This window comes from Chionomys nivalis, chromosome X (genome assembly GCF_950005125.1).
Source record: "Chionomys nivalis chromosome X, mChiNiv1.1, whole genome shotgun sequence".
Classification (NCBI taxonomy): Eukaryota; Metazoa; Chordata; class Mammalia; order Rodentia; family Cricetidae; genus Chionomys; species Chionomys nivalis.
In genome coordinates this window covers 88,039,640-88,064,790 of record NC_080112.1, presented here as the reverse complement: position 1 = coordinate 88,064,790, position 25,151 = coordinate 88,039,640, and the positions used below count along the sequence as shown (strand labels likewise).

Below are 25,151 nucleotides of genomic sequence, written 5' to 3'. Positions count from 1 at the left end.
ATAATAGTCATTTTATATATTATCCTATTTTATCTTTTAGCAACTAAATAATATAATTGATACAGTAGAAGGAACATTTATGCCATGAAGACTAAATTTTTGAATGAACAAATGATGGTTTTAAACTTAGTAATAGTTGACTATGATAAAGATTCACAACCACCTCTATTAAGTTCACTTGAAGTATTGCAAAATATTTTGAAAAAAATGAAACTCTGTTAATGTTAATGTTTATCCCTTTCATATCATGCTGTCCACAGGACAAAGACACAGCATTAAAAATGCTGAATTCTAATCTCAATTTTATGATTAGCACACTATTGACTTTCTGGGCCTTAATATTCTCATATGTAAAATACAAATGATAACTGCATTTTATGCTACTGAAGTTTCCTGAAGGACAAATGGACTAAAAATATTTGGAAAGGTTTCTGTCAGTTAATAATTCCAATACAAGTGTTTTGATAAATATAATCAGTATGATATTGTTATATTAGGTTAAAGGAAATCAAAGAAATATAAAGTACCTCCTGTTGCTTAGAAATAACACATCATAAGTAATTCATCAAGGTTCACTTATAAAAATATTTTCAATCAGTACTTTTGTTTATGTTTTCATGACTTAAAAAGGGAAACTAAGATAAAGGCCAGATGTAAACCTAACTGCAGAGTTGCAAAGGGTTCTGATCATTGGAATGCCCTGCCCTTTTCCTTCCTATGTGTTTTTTCTTATTACCCAATTAACTCAAAATCCACTGGCTAAAAATAATCAGTAAACATTTATTCAAAGTTTAAGGTGATTACATATTTGCTAAGGCATATACCATTCTTATTTTGACCATATGCCACTTTCAAACACATACTGATTTCCAATATATGAATAGAGAAATATGCAGATTGAAAGAAAAACTTCTGCCAAACACAAAGGTAAAAAATAAATTCTATTTATTAGTGGCATAAACTTGAAATAATGTGTAACTTAGTTGAGTACTACATATTTAGAGAAAATGATTATCTGATGAGATTTGTGGGAGGTATGAGACAACAGAATTTGTTATTCACGGTGGAGGACAAAATTTGTACTACTCATCTGAGTCAATCCCAAGAGTAAATGATATTAAAAATTATTCTAAATTTTGATTACAGTCCCCTTCAAATGTAACAAACTTGAAATACAAATAAATAATTATGTAATAGAAATTTATGATAATTTGCAAGCTCTATTATTTTATTATTTATTTATTTTTTATTTATGTTTTTGTTTTTCAAGACAGGGTTTCTCTGTGCCTTTTGAGCCTGTCCTGGAACCAGCTCTTGTAATCTTAGGAAGGCCTCGAACTCTCGAGTGTTGTAATTAAAGGCATGCACCACCACCAGCCCAGCTCTAGTATTTTAATTTAGCTTTCATCTTAAGAAATCTACTGGGGGCTGGAGAGATGGCTCAGTGGTTAAAAGCATTGTGTGCTCTTCCAAAGGACCCGAGTTCGATTCCCAGCAACCACATGGCGGCTCACAACCATCTGTAATGAGGTCTGGTGTCCTCTTCTAGCAGGCATATATGCAAACAGAATATTGTATCCATAATAAATAAGTATTTTTTTTTAAAAAAAAGAAATCTACTGAATCATGTGTAGTGAGGCACAGGTTAGAGTTGGGCAGATCTCTGTGAGTTGGTGGTCAGCCTGGTCTACATAGAGAGTTACAGGACAGCCAGACCTATATAGTGAGACACTAACTAAAAATAGTTCTTAACTATTTATTGAAACAAATCCAATGAAAATCTTTTTCTGAACCAGGCCTGGTTGTTCACTTCCGGAATCCCAGCTTATAGGAGACAGGGACTGGGGGTAGAGATTTGAGGCTAACCTGGGCTATACAGTGAAACCCTACCTCAAAACCAAAAGACCCACAGAATTAATTGCCTCAATCTGCAGTGTAACACACAAACATCCATTCTCCTTTTAACCATTTGAAAAATCATGATGTATACTGATGTACTCTTAATTTAAACTACTGAAATTTTGTGGCTATAATTACAAAGCATATCATTATCTTATACACCAGGGCAATCAACATGAACACAGTCCTAGCATTTAACTGGAGTTATATGTCATTTATTTAAAACAAACTTAAGAATAAAAGTAAAAACAAAACAAAATTAAAAATTTCTCAAGGTACCTTGAAATATTCTTTTCTGATCTGCTTACTCCGTCTCCTTTCTTCGTTTTGCCAGATTATAGGCTGAGATTCTGGCCACTGTTGTTCACCTATTTGGTCCTTCTGATTTTCTAATGGCTTTAATGACAAAAGTTCTTGTTTAAACTAAGCAAATGACGACAACAACAAAACAGTACAGGTATTATTAATGTTGTTTGCTCTTACCTGCCATGCAAGGGGTGATAATGGTGAATTCCCTTCATCTGCTGAGACACTAAAACATTAGAGATGCTTTAATATTATTTAAGGTAATATTAATCCTTTTGCATACTTTAAAAGTGACAAATTTGTCTTTTCATTGTTTTAAGACAGCAATATAAAGACTATTCATACCTATATGTTTCATTTTGTTGTGTTGTTTTGTGTTATACTGTGTTGTATTCTATTGAGACTGGGTTTGCTATGTAGTTCTGGATGGCCTGGTACTCACTACCATAGCCAGCCTCCCAAAACCTGCAATGGCAGATATTAACCACCACATGGTTGACTAATATTATGTAAATTAAAGTTGATAAAACCAGCCAATAGCGAGTGCCTACTAACTATTGCACCACAAGAAATAACAAAATGAGTTTATTTTATATTCATCGTATGGATAACCCAACCCTATTTTGTAGAGGCCAAAAGGCATATCATATGTATAGATATATAGTAAAATAAACATAATATTATAAAAAACAAGTTACTCTTTCTTTCAAATATCACAATGGTATCAGTGAGATGAGTGAGCATGTAAAGGTACTAGCTTGCCAACAAGCCTGACAACCTGAGTTAGATCCCTGGGATTCACATAGTGGAAGGGGAGAACCAAACCCCTGAATCCTTGACAGTTGTCCTCTGACATCCACACCTGTGCCATGGTACACATGCATATGCATGCACACACATAATAAACAAGCAAATAAATAAACAAACACATAAATTCCTTCATCTAAATGCCAGAGTTCAGAAGACAAATATGTTATTTCCTGTTGAATTACGATCATGAACTTCAGTTGGGACGTAAGAGGGCCTACAAAGGACTGAGTTCAACATTGACACATGCTTCTTCTAACTCCAAGGGATCCAACATCCTCTTCTGGCAACCATTCACACAGAGAAACATGTGGCATACACTTACATAGACAGACAAACACACACACAAACAGAGGCACACTAAAAAAGTTTAAAGATTAAATGGGGGAAGAAGGAGGGAGTAAAGATGAGTGTCGTGGCTCATACTGGACATCTTAGGACTCACAAGGTGGAGCCATCACCATGAGCTGGAGTCTTGATTGGTATCCACAGATAAGGTAAAGGTCAGCCCGGGCTACAGAGTAAAAACTTGTTTCAAACAGACAGAAAGGATGGAGAGGAGGAACAAGAGAAGGAAGAATAACAAGAGAGAAAATAATAAAAATTTGTAAGAGTACAAGGAACATCTCTATCCTCGGGAAGTAATAAAAAATGTACAAACATGAAAATATAGTAAAAACAATTCCAGAATTTATAGATTTTTTTCACTGGAAGATAGAGTACAATTTTTAGTACAAAAACTTATGGTACAAATGTACAGAAATTGGAGATTATGTAGCAAGTAAAATATAAACAACATAATGAGTACTTGTAAAATACAGAAAGAAAGAAACAGCAAAAAGGGATGGGTAAGTAAAAGAAGGAGGAGTCAAAAGGAAGACAAAAAGCCTGCATCCTAACCTCTTATCAATATACAGAAATCTATTAAATAAATTTATTTTAAATGTAAATAAAGAATCCTAGAAATGGATAATGAAAGAAGAATGTCATGCTTGTCCCATGTTGCTACATGGGGAGCATTTCCATGTCACAGACCAGAGAGAAAAAAATTCAAGGCAGAGTCCAGACGGTTCCTACATTTAGAAGAGAAAAAGTGGCATACATAGTCCACAGGATAGTATAATAAAGAAGCAGGTTAGCACATAGAATAGCATCCTGGGACTCTATATGGTCTGGTAATGCACACAACCATACAACCACACACAGACACACACATACACACACAGATGGAGGGACGGAGGGAGGGACGGAGGGAGGGAGGGAGGGACGGAGGGGAGAGGGAGAGAAAAAGAGAGAGAGACAGAGACGGGGGGAGAGAGGAGAGAGAGAGAGAGGAGAGAGAGGAGAAAGAGAGGAGAGAGGGAGAGTGGAAACGTGCACAACACTTCTAATAATTATCAGTCCAGCTCTTTCACTTTCCCATATCACACTATGCACTCACACCTCCCTGGACAAGCCACCTAATAATAGTCTATAACCCCACCTGCATTGGACTACACATAGAGCCTTCTTGGAACAATGGGATAGCACTCTACTCTTCTACTGACTATCAACACTTTGACAATTTCTATACAGACATACTCAGTTTTTTTTCAGGAACAAAGGAATATACGCTGATCTGACCTAAAGTAATTTTTAGTGTCTGTACAATAAGGTAAAACTGTATTCCCCATGTAAACTCTTGGGGGAAATCCATGTTTGTCACCTTATGCCTGTGCACAGTTGGGTGTGGAGAGAGCAAGGTTGACAGAAGTGGAGTTGGTAAGATGTGATCAGATCTCACTAGTCAACATGATTTGGTAATGGGTTAGCTATGGGGTTTGAGAGAAAGTGACAAACTAAGGATGAAACTTTTTCAGGTGTTGTACAATAAGAATGGAGTTAGCATTTTCTGAAATGGGGGAAAATCCTGAAAAATCATGTTTGAATGTGCAACAATAGTGAGTAGAAATATGATTTCTGGAAATCAGACATTCCTACTATGCATCTAAATGGAAAGTAAAAAAGAAATTCCACCATACTGTGGTAAATATCAATGCACAACATACATATAAATATTGTAATATATATGTACAACTTATATATAAACATTGTAATATATATTTATGCACACTGGTATATAAACTCTGTGATATGTATCAGTGCACATTCCTATATATAAACACTGTTGTATATACTGGCACACACCTAGATATAAAAACAAATGCAAATACTCATAAGTACACATACAAGAAGGGTATACTATACCTTCCATACAGTGTGTTTCCCACAAGGTATATATTTAAAAAATAGCCTAAAGCTCTGTGTGGTGGTAAAGAAGTGGTGAAATCAATAGGAGTAGTGCTCAATACAATACAATATGGTCATTGAAAAGCCTGTCTTTGGAAGAGATTAATGTAGTTTTCTAGGAGCTCCAGTGGCTTCTATGAGAATAAGTTGCATCATAAAAAACCTAAAACTGAACTTAATTATTAAATCCTTCTGTCTTCCTGTCTTACTGTGTGACCTCTTCTATACATGCTCCCAACACTGTGATGCTGTCTACTATGAAGCTCTCACACAACCATGCAGAATTGAACTGACTTCTAAGAGACGATGCAAAGAAAGGAAGAAACATGGGCAGTATGAAAAGGAGACCAAGATATAGAATGTAGAAATAGGGAAGCATACGTAAGTAAATAAAAGAGTTATGTTTCTAAACTTAAAGGCTGTTACTCTATAGAGTGCAAAGATGAGGCTCTGATCTGAGATTGAAGACAAGTAGAAGCCCATTTCAACTCTATGGTTAATCTCAACATTTTACCCTTTATCATAAAAGGTATCAATACCTGTTAGAAAATGAGAAATAGGGGTTGTATTGCCAGATTAAGTTTTAAAAGCCTCTGTTCTTTAATAATACAGAAAAGAAAGGAGTTATGTGTGGAGGCTGTCACAGAAACTCAGATGGAAAACAATGGGAGCTGAAGCAATACAACTAAAATAGTAATGGAGAGAATGGAAAAGGGGTTAATGGGATATTCATGTCGCAGGAGGAAGACATAAGAGTGAGGTGTTTCCAAAGTTGCTGGCTTAGGGGACTACATAGTACCTGCACATTCACTAGGGTAGATGACACAGGAAAAGAGGTTTGGAGACACAAATCTGCACTATCTGCAGAAATATATCGAGTGATATGCATGGATCTGAAGTAAATTTACTGTTACTATATATGAAGTCTTCAGGTTCTGCAATAAGACACACCTAAGTATGAATCATGACTTTCCCACTTACAATGTGATCTTGAGCTAGTTATGAAAATTCTTAGTTTCAGTTTGCTCATGTGTAAATGAGTATAGCAAAAGTAACAACTTCACAATTTTATTGTGATGACTGAATAAGACAGATCATTTACAGAGCTAAAAGAGTACACATATATCCAGTATCCAATAAATTATCCTTCAGTGTGTGCCTCTGTACTCCTATCTTTGAAAATTTATACCCAGGACTTGATTAAAACCAATGAAGAGCAATAAATAGAAATTTTCAGATCTATTTGTTTGAAATTCATATCTGCAAACCTATGTTATTTAACAAATAGTTCAGTAAAACTCAATTAAAAGAAATTAAAATGCAAACAATAACAAAGAATAACCATAACCAGTGATGAAGAAATACATTATTAATGGTGGTTATATCAACTGGATAAACATTTGTGAATGAATCAAGACAAACCACAAGTATAAACAAAAAGAATCAGAATTGGGGCGTTTGTTTATAGAAAACCCAATTGGACAAAAGTTTTGACATATTTGATCTTTAAATTATCTACCTATATGACATCTGAATCATATATCCACATAACATCGTTTGAAGAAAATTGCTATAAGAGTATCAAGTCTCATTTAAGATACCAGATATTATAATGACTATGATATGTTTATACCTCTTTTCACATTCCACAGTTTGTTTCAGCTTATTTCTCATGACAGAAGTTGAATGATTAAGAATCCTAGAAGTAAATCAACACATTAATTACAAGCTATACTGAAGATAACATTGCACACATATGTCCTAAATAAACTGCATCTATGTCATGAATATCTTGCTAGAAAATAATATTTCAGTCCCGTTTGGACTTAAGTGCCCATCATCACATCATTTATGAATGATGTTCACAAAATGTGTCTTGCATCTTGTTTTAGAAACCACTCATTAAGTGTGGATATTTCCTAGCCAATGCGTGATTACTCTGTGTATATCTAATTTTAATTTACACAGAACATAATAAAATATTTTAGGTTTCATTTTGAGTCATTTCCTTGTTTTCCAGGACAGAAAATGACAGGAGATATGTTAGTACTTCATAATCATTTTGACAGAAGCCAAATAGCAAACTTTAATTCTAAATGCAAAAATCAGTTTTAAAGGTCAATTCCTTTTTTAAAAAAAAATCAAAAAATTCTTAAAGCTTCAATAGGAAAGAGTATTATAACAAAATAAACAAAAATATAATAATTTCCTATAAAAGAAAACTATTTGTTTAAGGCTTTATCTAATTCTAAGTATTAACTTCAATATCAAATGTGGTAAATTAGTAACTCTCTTTCATTTAAAAACAGTAATTGTACATATTAAAACATTCTTATTAATATACATATAAATGTAACTTAATTCTACAAATAGTGCTACAATGAATAAAATATCTACTTTTTAAGGAATACTTTTGACATCAACAATCTAAAGACTATTAAAAAATAATTTAGTGAGTTTAATATTAATTAAATACACACTGGTAATTACTGCTCTATGGTGAAGATAAAGCAGTCAGTTGATGCCGGGCTCTCTTCCTTATTAGCTTGACTCTAAGCATAGCCTCACTGAGTAAATACAATGATGTCAAAAGGTCAAATGTTGACACAAACCTGTATTTCTGGGCCAAAAATCACAGAATTAAGCACATTTAAATATATTTTCCTATGTACATAAAATTTCTTTAGATCCAAAAATGTAAAATTATGGTATTGAAATATCAAAGGAAAATATACTTAAAAAGAAGATTTTAAAAAATAGAGAAATAACAATACTACTTAGGAAGGAAAGTCAGAATCATTGTTAGAGGGAACTGGTCAAGCTATTATGACCATAATAAAATAATGCTTTTCCACACCACACTTACTAGTATGGTACTTACTAGTATCATACTGTAGTAGAAAGAAAAATAGTTGAAACCAACTTACATATAAAAAATATGGATTATGTATTTGAAAATTCAACTATATAGCACTCTGGAATACACCCTGATATTTCATTTTTTACTCTGTGATAAAGAAAAAGTAAACATCTATTTTATCTAATTTTCTGTTTGATATTATTAATATGCTTCCCTAACACAGTTCCCAGTATTTATTTTAAGAAAAATGTTACATAATCCTGGCCCCTTAATACTTATGGCTTCCACCAACTCTAGATACCTTGATTTCCGTCCTGCTGCTCTGGTCCTCTGGAAGAGTTTGTCACTGAATGATGTTCTATAACTTAAAGGCCTCCATCTATATTCACATTTCACATATATCAACCAAATCAAAAGATGGGAGAAGGGAGATATTTTTGGAGAAGACAAGGAAGTCATTAGTAAAGAAAACAGAAAAGAAAGAATGGCTAGGTTTCAAGAGTTAAGAGAACTATTGAAGTAGTATAACAAACTAGAGGTTAATACAATGCTCCTCAACCTGAACTGCTGATTAATCAGATAATAATCAAAAGACACATATTATAATGCATTTTATAATTCTAAACTCATTCCATAATCTTCTCAAAACCTGCTTTTAATTTCTTCAGTTATTTAACCTTTAAAAATTGTTGTTTTGTTGTCTAGCTATGTCACAAGGTATTCAGAAGTACATTCATTCATAATAAAAAAAAGTTCTCAGGCCATAACTAAAAGCAAATAAAACATTTATGAAGATGTAAGACATATCAAAATAGTATAGAATACATTATCGGAGAAATATACAATGAGAATCTGTTAACTGAAACTGTTGTAAAGTGCACATATACAATAATCTTTACTTTAGGATAATAACCAAATATTAAGAAGTTAGCTAAAGACTCACTTATCATGACAATGAAAGCACTATATGGCAAAGTATAGAATCATTTTTCTACTGCTAACATACATAAGTAGGACTGGTTAAAATGTAGGGAAATGGATCAGTGGTTATAGAGTATCATTAAAGTGATTTTATCAGAATTTCCTTCATTTTATTCTCAAGTCAATATTACAAATATTCTTTTTATGATAATCACACATTCACATGCAAAATTCACAGCTCCTTTTAAAATTCTCTTCCTAATTCAGAGAAGCATACCTATTTTCTAAATTTAATTTAATTGTGGCAAAAATGTTTAATTATCTAGTATGCATGTGGTCTGAGATTGACCCCAGGAATATAATAGAAAATTTAAAATTTAAAAAAAAAATTAACATGCGATCTCCCCTGAACTCATTTTTAAATGTGAAGTGCATTGTTAACTATAAGCATAATGTTATAAACAGACATCTATAATCTATTCATCTCACAAAATTATTTTAAGATACTAATTTTAAAAAATATTCTTTTCATTTGAAATTCTTCCTTGGGGAGTGCCGGTTTTTATCCTTTCAGCTGCATTCTCCATAAGGATATGTTTCACAAACACTGGGCTCAAGAAATGTACTAGTCTCTGTTCCCAATGAGTTAGACAACAGACACACAGCACCGCAGTAGCTTCACAGAAGCCTACCCTGTACATCGGAGAAAGTAGGGCTGCCTTATTAGGCAACTTGTCTTCATAATCTGAAGCCTTGTGGGCTAGCTACATAGTACCCTATTAACTGAGCACTTTCCCCACTGTTTTTGGTCAATAATTTTGTCTTCTGGATTCTTCTGTTACTTTCTTAGGACAGTATCATTCACCAAATAAAAGTACACACTTCTGTTACAAAGTAATGATTTGTACTAACTAGTATAAGATAAACAAGCAGCAAAACAGCCATAACAAAATCATCATGGAACTCAATATCACCATTGCTCCAGTCAACCTTACTTTGAGAGTTGTTTCTTTTAGCCTAGACCTAAACATATCGTTTCTTTTAGCCTAGACCTAAACATATGTTCATTTTGAAACAATAATAAGTAAAAGAAAAGTACACTATACAGTCAATGTAGGAGTCCTTGAGGACATTTTCTGGTACTTGGAGTTAATCTCATACTACATAAATTACTTTTAAATGAAAATAACAATAAACAAAAGAAACCCCAAAATACAATAATTGTATTAAAAACTAACACGTAGATTCTACATAATCTCTATAGAACTTTTAAAAAACAAATTTGTTTCTCATTTAACTAGCAGGTAAAAGTTACATTTAGCATTATGGCAAAGAATTCCATATTTGTAAAGACTACAATGCTGAATATCTTTCTTATACTGAAGTATAAAAGAATGAGTGCCACAAACATACTTAATCCCTTCAAAAGTTAGACACATCAGTACATACAAATACTTAACCTAAATAGTTCTTATATTATCTGGTAACACGTAAAAAGATAAAAAAGAAGAAAATCAGATGGAGACAAAATTAGCTTTGTATATATCTTGAAAAATAAAAGAAAGTTTTATGTAGAATATAAAAATTTCAGCTGAACTGATGACTTCCATTAAGTTAAAATTTGACAAGTTTCAAGAACTCAATTAGCAAACAATAATAAAACACTGGGTCCTCTGTGTCAGAAAACAAATCTAGGTCCCGCTTTGTACTAGTTATAAAGGTATTGCCAAAGCAAACCCCACAAAAGATGGACTACTTAGATAACCCTTAACCTAAACTATGAAGGATAATCTAAGAAACATAGATAAAAATGAATATAACAACAGTAGAGATGAAAATAAGGAAAAACGGTATGGCAACGTTGAGTCTAAAACCAAACTCTCAAACAGAAAATGGATATTATTGTAGAATCTTAAAAATATCACTATTCTCTTCTCATAATGAAAAATAAATAAAACTTTACTAAGTAAAGGAAGCATAAACTCAAGCATTTTTAACTTCCAAGATCTGGTGGTAGTATGCATCATTAAGTCAAACCACACAGGTGAGGAACACTTAGGCTACATATAACCTTACTGCAGACAGTTTGAAAAAGGCATATTGGAGCACACCAATTGATTATCCAATATCAAATGATCAGCCCTGAAAACATACATACAAGTTATATAGACTGAGTAGGTTATGTATATGCATTTGAAAATATATGTATGTATCTAAATATATACGTATATAATACATATGTAAAACACATGTATACATATAGACATATAGACATATAACAATTTTTAAAGGTTCATGAACTTGAAACAGAGTAAAGTAGAGAGTTATATGGGATAATATGGAGGAAGAAAGAGGAAGGCAAAAACTATGTAACATTATAATCTCAAAAATTAGAAGTTATTATAAAATGGCATATTAGAAATGAATTGTAAGAAAATATTAAACTGTAAAAACCAAGGAAACATTTACATAAAGAAGTGATATGAGAAAAAAGGAAACAAAATGGGAATTCATCAAATAAAGAAATGATAGACAGATAAGTGATTATTTTATAGTGTGACAATTTTAAGAGAAATTGTAGTAGCTGTGTAAATATTAGATGGCTACTTATCATATTATCTATTTGCCAGTTTTTTTTTCATAAAAGCAGATCCTATACTCCTCATTTGATATGTTTGCTTATTTTGTCTTTTGGTTTCATGTATGAATTTATTTCATGCATGTCTCTGTTTATACACTTGCATGCCTCAGCTTTCGTGTGAAACTCAGAAGACAACCTGTGGAAGCTGGTTCTCTTCTTCTACCACATGGGTTCCAGGGATCAAACTGAAGCTGTCAGGCTTGTCTGCAAGCACCTTTATGCACTGAGTCATCTCAACAGCACTGTCTGCATTTTGTTTGTATGTAACAAAATGTAACCCGGGAAATGTAACCCGGACCCCATATAGGCTGGGCAAGAGTTCCATTACTGAGTTATGCAGTCAGCACTCGCTTGTGAGAACTTTTCAGGGTTGGCTTTGTATTATGAGACACAGTTTTATACAGCCCAGACTGACTACCTTCTTGTGACCCTCAGCCTCCTAAGATCCGGGATTATGGGCATGCACCACCATATCCAGATACAATGCATTTTTTAAAGAATATATATGTGTATATGTGAGTGTATGCCACATATTTGTGGGTTATGTGGAAGCCAGAAAAAGGTGTTGGATACCCTGGAGGTAGAATTACAGGAGCCACCCACCTTGAGTCCTGGGGAAAAAAAAACAGTCTTCTAGAAAAGAAAAATGTGGTCCTAACCCCTGAACCATCCATCAATCCAGTTGCCAGATGCTAGGTTTTAATGATATTTTTAAAACAAATGCCAATATCAAATCTTCTCAAGACATAGTAACCATGTTAACCACAAATATTTATTTTGAATAAGTAAAATGAAATACTAATTATTCATCCCAAATATACCAAAATTATCCTACTAATTTTCTCATGAAAAAGAAACAAAAACTTCAGTCTATTTCAAAACTACAAATGCAAGATTCTCAGTAAATATAGATAGTAGCACATGGTCCATTTCATCTACTAAAACTGGGCTTTGAGCTCAGTAGTCAAAGTGCCTGCTATGCATTTAGATTTTCAGCACCTGTAAACAATCCAGGGATGGCTGCATGCATCTGTATGTCCAACCTGGTGAGGGTGGTGGTTCCTCAAGACTCAACAGTCAACGACTCTAGTCAATCAGTGAGTTCTAGGTTTAGTGGGAGACTGTGTCTCAAAATGCTATGTGGAAAGCAACTGAGGAAAGATACCTGATGTGTCCCTCCGACCTCCATTGGTGCACACATGTCTGTGAACACATTTTTACACTACACACAAAAAATGTTTAAATGGACTTAACTAGATTCTATTTTCATGCTCATGCAATGCCTTGCTTGTTGACAAAGACATGCACTTGGAAAAAGCTGAACCAAAGAGGGGAAAAGTTGTTCGCCCAAGAATTAATTAATTGTAAAGTTGAGATACTCAAATTGTCACACTGATTTAAGAACCAATTATATAATTCACTTCAATTCTGGAGAAACTGCATATCCCAAATAATATGTAATCTGATAAAAATCTAATAAACTTTACCAGTATAGTACATACTCACAAAGAAGTGCTTATACTGCAAACAATGCTACTGTGAGCTAAAAATGAATATAGTCGAGCAAATCAATTACTATGATTTATCACAGACATAAAAATTGTAAGTACATTAACTAAGGCGAGTGTGCAGTGCAAGAGCAGAGATCTTGCCTAGCATGGATGACGCCCAGAGTTTGATCACCAATACCACAAAAATAGATAGAGCCAAATTGTGAACATTCTATTAGTTATATATTCAATCTCATATTTCTTTTCTAAGTATTTCCCACTGGCTTTCAGCAGTCAACCTCTTGGCTACATATATTTCTATATTTAAAGGTCCCTATTGGTTACTTGCAGCTTCATTTCCTTAAGTTGATAATCTTTCACTGATAATAATATTTGCCTGTTCAAATCTTATTACTAAAAAGAATACCTGTTCTTCTGTTCTTGCTTCAATAACTGAGCAGCTATCTTCTTCAAATCAGTTACTTCTTTCAAATCATCATCGTCTTCCTCCTGAAGTAACTGTTCTTTGTCAAGTCTGAAACAGACACAGTGATTCCAAAAGTAAAGCGAACTATTCTTTGTCAACATCTAGATATGGAAACTGTTGTTAGTTTTAATACCATGTGAGCAAAAATTTTTAAGCCTTTATATTTAAAATACTAAAGTAGAAAATAAGGAATATTTAAGAAAATACAACCACATTCTCAACTCAATATAACTACAGCTAACAAGTGATATTGAAGTATAGACCATTTTAAATTTTTTTGAAATATATAATAGTCACAAGTTAAAGATAAAGGTAGCTTGCTTTGGGTATATAAAGGACTTCAAAATTCCAGATAGCTAATTTTTAGAAATAAAGAAAAACCAATATCAAAAATTTTCATTTTGCAACCGGGCGGTGGTGGCGCACGCCTTTAATCCCAGCACTCGGGAGGCAGAAGCAGGCAGATCTCAGGGAGTTCGAGGCCAGCCTGGTCTACAAGAGCTAGTTCCGGGACAGGCACCAAAGCTACAGAGAGACCCTGTCTCGAAAAACCAAAAAAAAAAAAAAAAAAATTTCATTTTGCGACACTGTTTCTAAAGTTTACTTGTTTTGGTTTTTAAGATCTCTATATAAAACAAATAAAATAGTTTAAATAGGGGGAATGTTAATCAGGTTCAAATGAGAGTTTAAAAATTTCCAGAAAGTGCTAAAATAAATCATTTTAACATAAAAAACTAAATTAAAAGTAAGTTATTCTTGAAATTGTAACTATTTGGTATTAAAAGCACTTCATTCAATAACAAGAACCATAAATAACAATAATGGCAATAACAATATTGCATTCTCATTTGATGAAGTAAGAAATTAATAGAAAAATGGAATCTGAAGAGTACAGCAAAATGGTGCCACAGGCCTGTAATCTCAGCTACATTGGAGCCTAAGGCTAGACAATCACAAATTCAAGGCAGCTCCAGGCTACAGAATGAGTTCAAGGCTAACCTTGGCAATGTAGCAAACCCTATCCAAAATACAAAGTAAAAAAGAGGGCTGTAGGTAAAAACAAGGCATTTTTATCACCACTTCTAAGGCTCTATTTGGGAGCAGGGGTGGAGGGTGAGGGAGGAGAGTGGTTGAGAAGAACTTGAGGGAATGGGATGGTCGAGAGGAGGAAGGACAAATATGAGAGCAAGGAAAGAGCTATCTTGATTGAGGGAGCCATTACGGAGTTAGCAAGAATCTTGGCTCTAGAAAAATGCCCAAGAACCCACAGGGATAAACCCAGCTGAGACACTAAGCAATAGAGGATAGGGTGTCTGAACTGATTTTACCCTGTAGTCAGACTGATGATTATCTTAAATATCACCATAGAACCTTCGTTCAACAACAGACGGGGAACAGAGGCAATGAACCACATCAGAGCACTAAACTGAACTCTCAAGATCCAGTTGAAGAGTGGAGGGAGTGAGAGTATGAGCAAGGAATACAAGACCATGAAGGGGTCATCCACTGAGACAGTTTGCTTGAGCTAACAGTAGATCACCAACTCCAACTGGACTGGGAGTGAACTTGCATGGGAACAACGAAACCCCTCTGAAGGGGGTTGACAGCTGGGGCAGACTGAGGGGCCACTGATAGTGACACTGGGATGTGTCTCTACTTGCATATACAGGCTTCATGGGATCCTATTCTCATTGGATGTAAAGCTTGTTCAACCTAGACATAGTAGGGAGGGCCTTGGACTTTCCACAGGGTGGGGTGCATGGCACTCCCTTAGGGTTGGAAGGGGGAGGGTCTGTGGAGGGAGAAGGAGGGGACTGGGAGGAGCAGAGGGAGTGGGAATTTGGATTGGTATTTTTTTTTTTTTTTTGGTTTTTCGAGACAGGGTTTCTCTGTGGCTTTGGAGCCTGTCCTGGAACTAGCTCTGTAGACTAGGCTGGTCTCGAACTCACAGAGATCCGCCTGCCTCTGCCCCCGAGTGCTAGGATTAAAGGCGTGCGCCACCATCGCCTGGTTGGATTGGTATTTTTTAAGTAATTAAAAAGTAAAAAAAAATTAGAACTGAAAAACAAAACAAAACAAAAAAAAAGAATATCATAGAAGATGTAGAGGAAAATAAGAGCCAAAATGTTGGATGAAGGGCTGTGAAATATCACTCTCTGGATCACTGGTTGTCAGTCTTCTTAATGCTGTGACATTTTAATACAGTTTCTCATGTTGTTGTGACCCCTTCATTCATAAAATTATTTTTGCTGTTACTTCACAATTATAATTTTGGTATTGTTATGTATGAAAATGTGACTAATTATGGAGATAGAGATTTGTCCAAGGGGTCATGACCTACAATTTGGGAACAACTTCTCTAGACAATGTAAAACTCCAAAAGTTACTTTGTAAAACACATAGTTAGCTTCATTTGGGCCAAGACAAGTCAACCAATGGAACCATATAGAAGACCCGGATTTTAACCCACAAACCTATGAACACCTCATTTTCCATAAAAAAGCTAAAAGTATACAATGGAAGAAAGAAAGCATCTTCAACAAATGGTGCTGGCACAACTGGTTGTCAACCTGTAGAAGAATGAAAATAGACCCATATCTATCACCATGCACAAAACTCAAGTCCAAATGGATCAAAGATCTCAATATCAATCTGAACACACTGAACCTGATAGAAGCGAAAATGGGAAGCACCCTACAACATATGGGCACAGGAGATCGCTTCCTATGTATAACCCCAGCAGCACAGACATTAAGGGCAACATTGAAGCTTCTGTAAAGCAAAGGACACTGTCACTAGGACAAAAAGGCACCCTACTGACTGGGAGAAGATCTTCACCAACCCCGCAACAGACAAAGGTCTGATCTCCAAAATATATAAAGAACTCAAGAAACTAGACGTTAAAATGATAATTAACCCATTTATAAAATGGGGCACTGAACTGAACAGAGAATTCTCACCAGAAGAAGTTCAAATGGCCAAAAGATACTTAAGGTCATGCTCAACCTCCTTAGCGATCAGAGAAATGCAAATCAAAACAAGTTTGAGTTATCATCTTACACCTGTCAGAATGGCTAAAATCAAAAACAGCAAGGATAGCCTTTGCTGGAGAGGTTGTGACCCTCATCCATTGCTGGTGGGAATGCAAACTTGTGCAACCACTTTGGAAATCAGTGTGGCAGTTTCTCGGAAAAATTGGGATCAACATACCCCTGGACCCAGCAATACCACTCTTGGAATATATACACATTAGAGTACTACTCTGCGGTAAAAACAATGACTTCTCGAATTTTGCATAGAAATAGATGGAAATAGAAAATACTATCCTGAGTGAGGTAACCCAGACCCAAAAAGAAGAGCATGGGATGTACTCACTCATAATTGCTTTCTAGCCATGGATAGGGGCCAGTGAGTCTATAATTTGTGATCCTAAAGAAGCTAAATAAGAGGGTGAACCCAAGTAAAAACATATAGTTATCCTCCTGGCTATGGGAAGTAGACAAGATTGCCGGGCAAAGAATTGGAATCTTGGGGGTGGGGTGGGATGGGGGTAAGGGGAGATAGGGAGAGAAAAGTGTCAAGGAGAGGATGGGGGGAACTTGGGGAAATGGGATGATTGGGGATAAAGGAAGGTTGGATAGGGGAGCAGGGAAGCACATATCTTAGTTAAGGGAGCCACCTAAGGGTTGGCAAGACACTTGAACCTGGAGTGGCTACCGGGTGCCCAGGGCAATGTCCCCAGTTAGTTCCTTGGGCAGCTGAGGATAGGGAACCTGAAATGACCCTATCCTATAGCCATATTGATGAATATCTTACATATCACCATAGAACCTTCATCTAGCGATGGATGGAGATAGAGACAGAGACCCACACTGGAGCACCTGACTGAGTTCCCAAGGTTCTAATGAGGAACAGAAGGAGGGAGAACATGAGCAAGGAAGTCAGGACTACGAGGGGTGCACCCACCCACTGAGACAGTGGGGCTGATCTATTGGGAGCTCACCAAGGCCAGCTGGACTGTGACTGAAAAAGCAAGGGATAAAACCGGACTCTCTGAACATGGCGGACAACGAGAGCTGATGAGAGGCCAAGGACAATGGCACAGGGTTTTGATCCTACTTCATGTTCTGGCTTTGTGGGAGCCTAGACAGTTTGGATGTTCACCTTCCTAGACCTGGATGGAGGGGGGAGGACCTTGGACTTTCCACAGAGCAGGGAACCCTGACTACTCTTCGGACTGGAGAGGGAGGAGGCGGGGAGGAGGCAGAAAATTTTTTTTTTCAATTAAAAAAAAAAGATTACTGGTAACAGAAAAAAAAAAGAGAGACAGGACCTACTAACAATAAGTCAAGGAAATGGGGAACTCATGGAGTTCTACCCATTCCTTCTGAACTATTGGGAGAGGGTGAACCACTGTGTCAAGGTGTGTATCCACTGCTGAGCCAGGAAACTCCAACAGCTATTTTTAAATCAATGGTTGACAGAGACAGGCCTGGTTAATCTCAGTGGGCCCCCAAACAAAATAAAACGACATGAACAACATGAAGGAAAGATATGTGGGAAGTGGGAATAACAGGGATTGTAGTGAGAAGGGGGATGAGAATGACAACTATGCCTTGTTTACATTTGTCAAATTGTCTAAAAATTCATTAATTTAAAAAGTAGGACTTAGGCTATAGCTCAGTGATAGAGCACTTGTCTAGCATGGTGAAGGCTCTACAGTCAATCCTCCACATTAAAAAAAAAAAGACTACAAGACAAAGCAATGTACTACCTCATTGGGTAGTAGAAATAATAAATTAACAATTGCTTATAAAATTACCAAATAAAGTTTCAAGTGTGTAGTTTAGAAAATATGCATTTAGCAGGCATAAAACCTTGAGTCAATCCCTGGCACTAAACATAATTATCAATAAAGTCACTTGAAGGAAGCACAATGTACAGAGAAAACTAAGGGAACTGGGAGAAAATTCAGTTCAGATGCTAGTAGGCACTAGCTATGTGCCTTTATATATATAATATAAAGCCTTTTAGTAGGTAATATAAAATCAGTGAATTGCACCTCCTATATGGATAGATATGGAGTCAATTTTGCCCAAAGCAGGACTTTAGCCAAGATTAAATGAGAAACTTGGAAAATCACACAGTGCTGATCCTGATTAGTAAAGCTATAAAGAACCTAAAGGGATGACTGACTCCATCATTTTGTGAAATGAAATATAAATAAAAGATAAAAATCTCAATTACTGTAATAAAATATGAAAATATCTAGCTCATCATTTCCATAACCAGGCAACAAAATGGAAAGTATGTTAAATCAAGAGACACAAAGCCCAACTTCCAGAGATTCAGAACTCTAAGTCTCATCTTCCTTATTGATAAAATGATGCTGATGACATTTATATGAAAGGGTTGTTAAAGAACTTAAATGAAATAATATTCATGAAGACACAGTCCTCTTTGGTAACAAAATAATGCACACGATTAGTATTCTACTGCAGGGGGAACCAAATGTCTATTAGAATTATGAATTTAATTAAGGAATTAGAAGTACTAGAAAGTTAACTATCTACACATGACATGGGGGAAAACATGGCATATGAAACAAATTCTTTCAAGTGCTCTCAAGTAGAAATACATAATGACAAGTCCAAGAATTCATAAGAAACATTTTGAAAATTTTTGCATACTTACTTTTTTTCATTTCCCGGTTCTTCAATTTTCTGAGATTTTTCAGAGCACTTTTCTTTCCCCTTATAAAAAGGAAAGTTATCATTTTAAATTGCATGATATACTTCTGTCTGATCAGGAAGAAGTGGATGTTATTAATGTTTGTTCAGGTTTGTTTACCTTAAGGAAAGAGACAAATGATCCAATATGTGTATCTCCTTGTTCAGGAACTGCTACATCTTCTGTGTTGGGATCAATAAAATCATATACTTCCTGGTCTAGGTTTAGATTAATATTATGAAATATTATAAATACTCTAATACTTTATGCTCATGATCAAAGCTTAGCTGTGAATATAAAATATATCATAAAATACTGCACACTTTCAAAGTCTATTTTAATAAAAATCTCAGTTTTAATATGCCATGCATACATGAAATAAAACTAGCAGATATCACACGAATTACCTTTCTGTGAATCAGGCTTGCTTCCTATTAGATGACTCTCATTTCTTGACGTTTGCTCTCTATTTGATTCTGAGACTTGAGAGTGAAGACTGATTGTATCATCATCTGATGGCTGAAAGGAACAAGCATACTGTATAAATGAGATATTTGAAACACGTGACAAAGTTTGTGCTACTTTAATTAAACAGGAATTACAAAACATCTGATTTCCATCTCCATATTTCCAACCAAAAATCTATGTTATGTGAATGTACTGCTTTTAAAAATTAATAGGCACTCCTTTCAAAATCAGAAAATATAACAAAAATTAACGTTTCATGTATGTTTAGAAGCCAACATTGTCAAGTGCCTCTTTTTTGGTGCTCTAAGAAATAGCAAAGCAGCATGGATCAGCAACAGAAGAGACTCACTTCCGTTGTAGACAATCGTTTCTCTCCATTATCACTTCCAATTCCAGAGTCAGGGCCATGATTTTTATTTGGATAAAAATCTTCCATACTACAGAAAGAGAAATTCTCAGAGCAGTTAGAATTTTCTCTTAAATCCACAATGCACACTTGAGTTAAAACACCCTAGGCTACACAAAATGCATACTTTTGATCTCCAAAATAATTAAAGGAGGAAATAACATAAATTTTCCTACAATGTATTTTACTCATGACATTTAAGCAGTATTTTTTTTATTTTATGTTCTCCATAACTTAGTAGTTGGTAAGATTATTTCTCCCGAGAGACTGAAAATAGAAAGAGAGGAAAATGGACTGCCCTGCCAGAAAATCATTTTGATAAAGACATTTACTCAGTGCTTTTGGCATTTTATAACTTCACACAATTTCTCTCTTGTTGACTGTTAAAATGTGTTAGTTATATAAATAATGTGTATAATGCTGAATGTGTACAAGTGCCTCCATTTCAAAGCTCCATGAAGTGGGAAACCACCCAACAAGAGAAAAGATTCACTTCTGTTGTAGACAATTGCTTCTTTCCATTATCACTTCCAGGGTGAAGACGAACAAACACTAGTTTACTTCATAATTAAGAAAAGGGAACACACACATACACACTGTCTGCAAAGTGTTGAATATAGAACTGTTTTGTGTGAGACTAGAGCTGTCCTTAAAAGTTTTTAACTTGCAGATTATGCCACCCAGATAGCAAAGTATTTATTGCACACTGTGCAATAACTACCTAGTATGTAGCAAGTACTGAGCTTAGTGTTTTAAAGACAATGTCAAATATACTTTATGTAAAGTTCTAACAAAAATGGTTGGTGTTTTTCTATTTTATAGGCAGGCAAACAAGAGCAATTTACCTATATAGTTTGTAAATGTTAATGTAAATATGGTCCCTAGATTTCACCTAAGCCTGAACAGCCCTTGATTTTAGCGCTATGTTAAAATTCCCCAAGGGCTTTCTGGACCTGGGTCATTTTCCTCTTTCTTTCTTTTTTGTCATCACCTTAACCCTAGCTGCCTGAAACTTGCTATGATGTAGCCCAAGCTTACCTGAAAGTTTCCATCCTCCTGCTTCAGCCTCCTTAGTTCTGGAGTTACAGGTATGTGCCTCCAGCACTTGACAATCTTCCTGACATTCTCCCCACCCCATCCCCACTGTTCATACAACTGGATTTTCTTAGTTTATTTCTTAAATTAAAACTCCACCTCCCCGTAATGCTTGGTTGCAGGCCTGATGGCACAAGCCTGTACCTGAAAACATAGACAGGGAGGCTCCTCAGAGGTATCAGACTGTACTGGTCTATATAATGAATTCCAGGCCAGACAGAACTCCACAGTGAGAACTTTTCTCAAAAATAGAAAAACAAAATGCTAAAAGTCTTCAACGTCCCAAATAGATATTCCTTAACCAAAGTCTTGGAATATGATGAGAAATATTTGTCTGTCAAAGTGTGTGTCATAATTTCAAATTTTAATACATGTTAAAATGTTCCAATAAACTAATTGTAAGTTAAAAAATATTTCAAATAAAAATTCATTTACCATGCATTTTGAGTATCATGCTTTAGCAACACACAGTCCACTGTAGAGTATTATGTGTTTACCCTTATGGTCCAGCAACAGCTCATTGTCACTGCCCATCAACACAAGGTTATACTCATACTATATATTAAAATCCCTGGAAATGATGAAAATTCAAAAATAAAGTATGGTTTCTGCTGATTGCATGTAGCTTAAGAACCATGAAAAATTTAAAAAAATGGTAAAATGTACTATCATATGCCAGCCATCATGTGTGACTTTCTGTGTGTGTGTGTGCATAAGCATACATCTGTGTACAAGTGTTTGTGTATGTGAATGTTATGATCTAAATGTGTTGTAAACTTAATTCCCAATACAAATGCATTGTCATGTGAAGTCTGGTAGGAATTTGGGTCATAAAAATTTAGTCTTTGAAGAGATTAACCTCTATTGTAGGAGTTAGTTTTGTCTGGGAAATAGAGTTGTTACGGGAGTAATCTGACACCCTGTTCACATCTCTTACTTTCTTTTTTTTAAAACTGTCACCTTTTGACATGCTGTGGTGCAATAATTGGGCCCTCACTGAATGTGCCCTGCCTATTTTGGACTTAATCAGTTTTCAAAACTATGAGCCATAAAAATTTTCATTATTTAAAATTACATGGTTTCAGGTATTCTTTTATAGCAGTACAAAGTGGACTGAACATTTATTTATATGGTTCCTTGTTCCACCTAGACTATGAGTTCGAATAGTTGCCAAAACAAACATGTACTGCTTTCAACAAAATATGCCCTGAATCTAACAGTAGGCATTCAGCAGCTATGTATAACAAAAATGATTGGAGAAAAAAATGAACACCATTACTAATCTCACTTGCAAAAAAATAAAGCATACTAGTAGATATTACCCTGGATATTAATTCTAACTTTAATAGAATTTTAATGATATTCTGCTACTACTATCAAACAAAATACACTTTAGGAAATAAATACAATATGCAAATATTTTATGAAAGGAGAAGAAATAATTGTGAGAAAATCCTATTTGGGAACTCAAGACTTCACTCTTAATAATATTACTACAATCACATCCAAAACAGTCTAAAATTTATCATATAAATCAATGACAAACCTTTAAATATTTAGGTGGTCAGAGATTCCCTTTCTGTAGTATTACTCCATTCCAAGTTTTTTTTATATATATTTCTGGATAAAATTTTACTTTCAAAAGTCTTTCAGACCAATCTACATCTTGAAGTTATGAATCAAAAAGAATAACATATCTGCCATATCAAAATGTTATAGAGGACAGCACAATCAAAGAATATCAATGATATGTTACTTTTGCCCTGGAGATAGAGTTATAGTTTAATGGTAGAACACTGGTCTAATATACAACAGGCTCTGCATTCAACTCCCAGCACTGCAAAAAGAAAAAGAATACACACACACAAAGGGCTGAGGTTGTAGGTCAGTGATAGAGTGCTTGTTTAGATTGAATACTCAACATCAGAAAAAAAAAACATTAGGAAAAGAAAGAAATGCACCTCCAAAATATCTTCTGCTTGCATCAACTTCAGCTCAAAGTCAAATTCTACCTGCTAGTTGCAAGTATTAAAGCAATGATTAAGCTACCAGTTGTCACAGTCAGGAAATCAATGTTTTTACCTATTCTGTCAAACATATACATTTTCTGTGCTAAAATAATGCTATCTGGGGAAAAAATCTCACATTTAGTTCGGTATCCCAGAAGTTATTCAATAACCAATGATGGTCAGCCAAATACATTTTTTAAACACTAGTGTAATCAGACTAGATTCATTCTGCATACCCCAGAGAGATAAACGTCTTTTCGAACAGAGGAAAAACATCAGGTGAAATAAGACTGTTTATGTTACCTGTCTGTGAGGGGCTGAGAAGGCATTCTTTTACTCAGTGATGGAAGATCCAGGGAATCTGGTTTCTTATCCATTCTACAACATGCTTGTATATTTAAGTACTTAAATATATGTACTTTACCCTTTAAGCATATCTGTAACCAAAAAATGAAGTACATTTAGTAATAACTCCAAATAGAAATATTTATTTATGTGTATGAGTGTTTTGCTTGTATGTATGTGCACCTTGTGCTTGCCATATGGCAGAGGCCAGAAAAAGATATGTGATTCCCTGGAATCGAAGTTCCAGGTGATTATAAACCACAATGTGAGTGCTGGGAAACAAATTCAGATCCCCTTCAAGAATAAAGAGTGCACTTAACTGCTGAGCCATCTCTCTGCTTTCTAATTGCAAATATAAAAGAACACTATCAAGTTATTTGTATGTTGAAATGATCTCAAAATAGGCTGAGATATCACAACCTTGGTAGTTTGTATATTTTACTGAATTATATGTGTGGTGAAAGGAAGGAAAATGTGACAATAATGATAACAAATAAAAATCTTTTATCTTTTATGGTTGTGAGCTAAGACTTTAACAGCTGAGCCATCTCTCCATTCAGTCACAAGTGGAAGAAGATGCAGAGATGCAGATGCAGAGTGGTTAGTTGTAGGAGCTCACTGACTCCAGACAGACAACCAGGAAACCTACATAAGACCAATCTAGTCCCCTGAAAGCTGGTGGTATAGGCAGTTTGTGGGGCCTCTGGCAGCAGAATCAGTAGCAATCCCTAATGAACGATCTGACTTTTTGGAACCCACTTCCTATGAAGAGAAACCTTGCTCAGTCTAGACATGAGAGGGAGGGTCTTGGTCCTGCCTCAATGTGGCGATACAACAGAATTTATTTACTCCCTTACAGTCTCTGAGGAACAGATGGGGGAGGAGGATGGAAAATGGGGGAGCGGGGAAAGGAGGGGGAATTGGAATTAGTATGTAAAAATTAAGAAAATCTATAATAATTTTATCAGAAAATATTTTGTATATTTTTTATTTTTCTTTGTTAAGAATAAGGGTATTTTCTTTTTTTTAACTGAAGATGGATTTTTTTACACAATATCTTCTGATTATGCTTTCCCCTCTGCTAACTCTCCCAGATTCTCCTCACTTCCACACCCACCCAAATTCACACTCTATCTATCTATCTATCTATCTATCTATCTATCTATCTATCTAATCATTATTATTAATAATTATTTATTATAAGATAAAATAAAATAATAACAAACCTAAATAGAACAAAAGAAATAAGCAAAAAAGAGCCAAAGAAAATACTCAGAAACACATACAGACACTGAGATACACATATTCATTCACACACACAGAAAAGCCATAAAAACAAAATTGGACAGCATTATATATTAACAAAAGATCTGTAAGATAATAAATAGGGCCCAGGAA

The 25,151-nt window shown here is 35.0% G+C and overlaps 1 protein-coding gene across 6 annotated transcripts in view; it reads right to left on the bottom strand.

Moving 5' to 3' along the window:
- Lrch2 (leucine rich repeats and calponin homology domain containing 2) overlaps positions 1 to 25,151 on the bottom strand; it is a 104,030-nt gene that overhangs the window by 25,207 nt on the left and 53,672 nt on the right. For 2 of the 6 annotated variants that reach the window (XM_057759737.1, XM_057759738.1), the window contains exons 6-15: positions 23,712 to 23,845; positions 20,248 to 20,335; positions 19,838 to 19,949; positions 19,551 to 19,648; positions 19,395 to 19,453; positions 13,641 to 13,748; positions 8,463 to 8,540; positions 6,935 to 7,000; positions 2,383 to 2,431; positions 2,179 to 2,295 (exon numbers count right to left, since the gene is read on the bottom strand). In XM_057759737.1, the coding sequence (XP_057615720.1) occupies positions 2,179 to 2,295; positions 2,383 to 2,431; positions 6,935 to 7,000; positions 8,463 to 8,540; positions 13,641 to 13,748; positions 19,395 to 19,453; positions 19,551 to 19,648; positions 19,838 to 19,949; positions 20,248 to 20,335; positions 23,712 to 23,845 (909 nt within the window). The remainder of the gene's footprint in view (positions 1 to 2,178; positions 2,296 to 2,382; positions 2,432 to 6,934; positions 7,001 to 8,462; positions 8,541 to 13,640; positions 13,749 to 19,394; positions 19,454 to 19,550; positions 19,649 to 19,837; positions 19,950 to 20,247; positions 20,336 to 23,711; positions 23,846 to 25,151) is intronic. The other 4 variants (XM_057759739.1, XM_057759740.1, XM_057759741.1 and 1 more) reach the window with 2 other exon arrangements.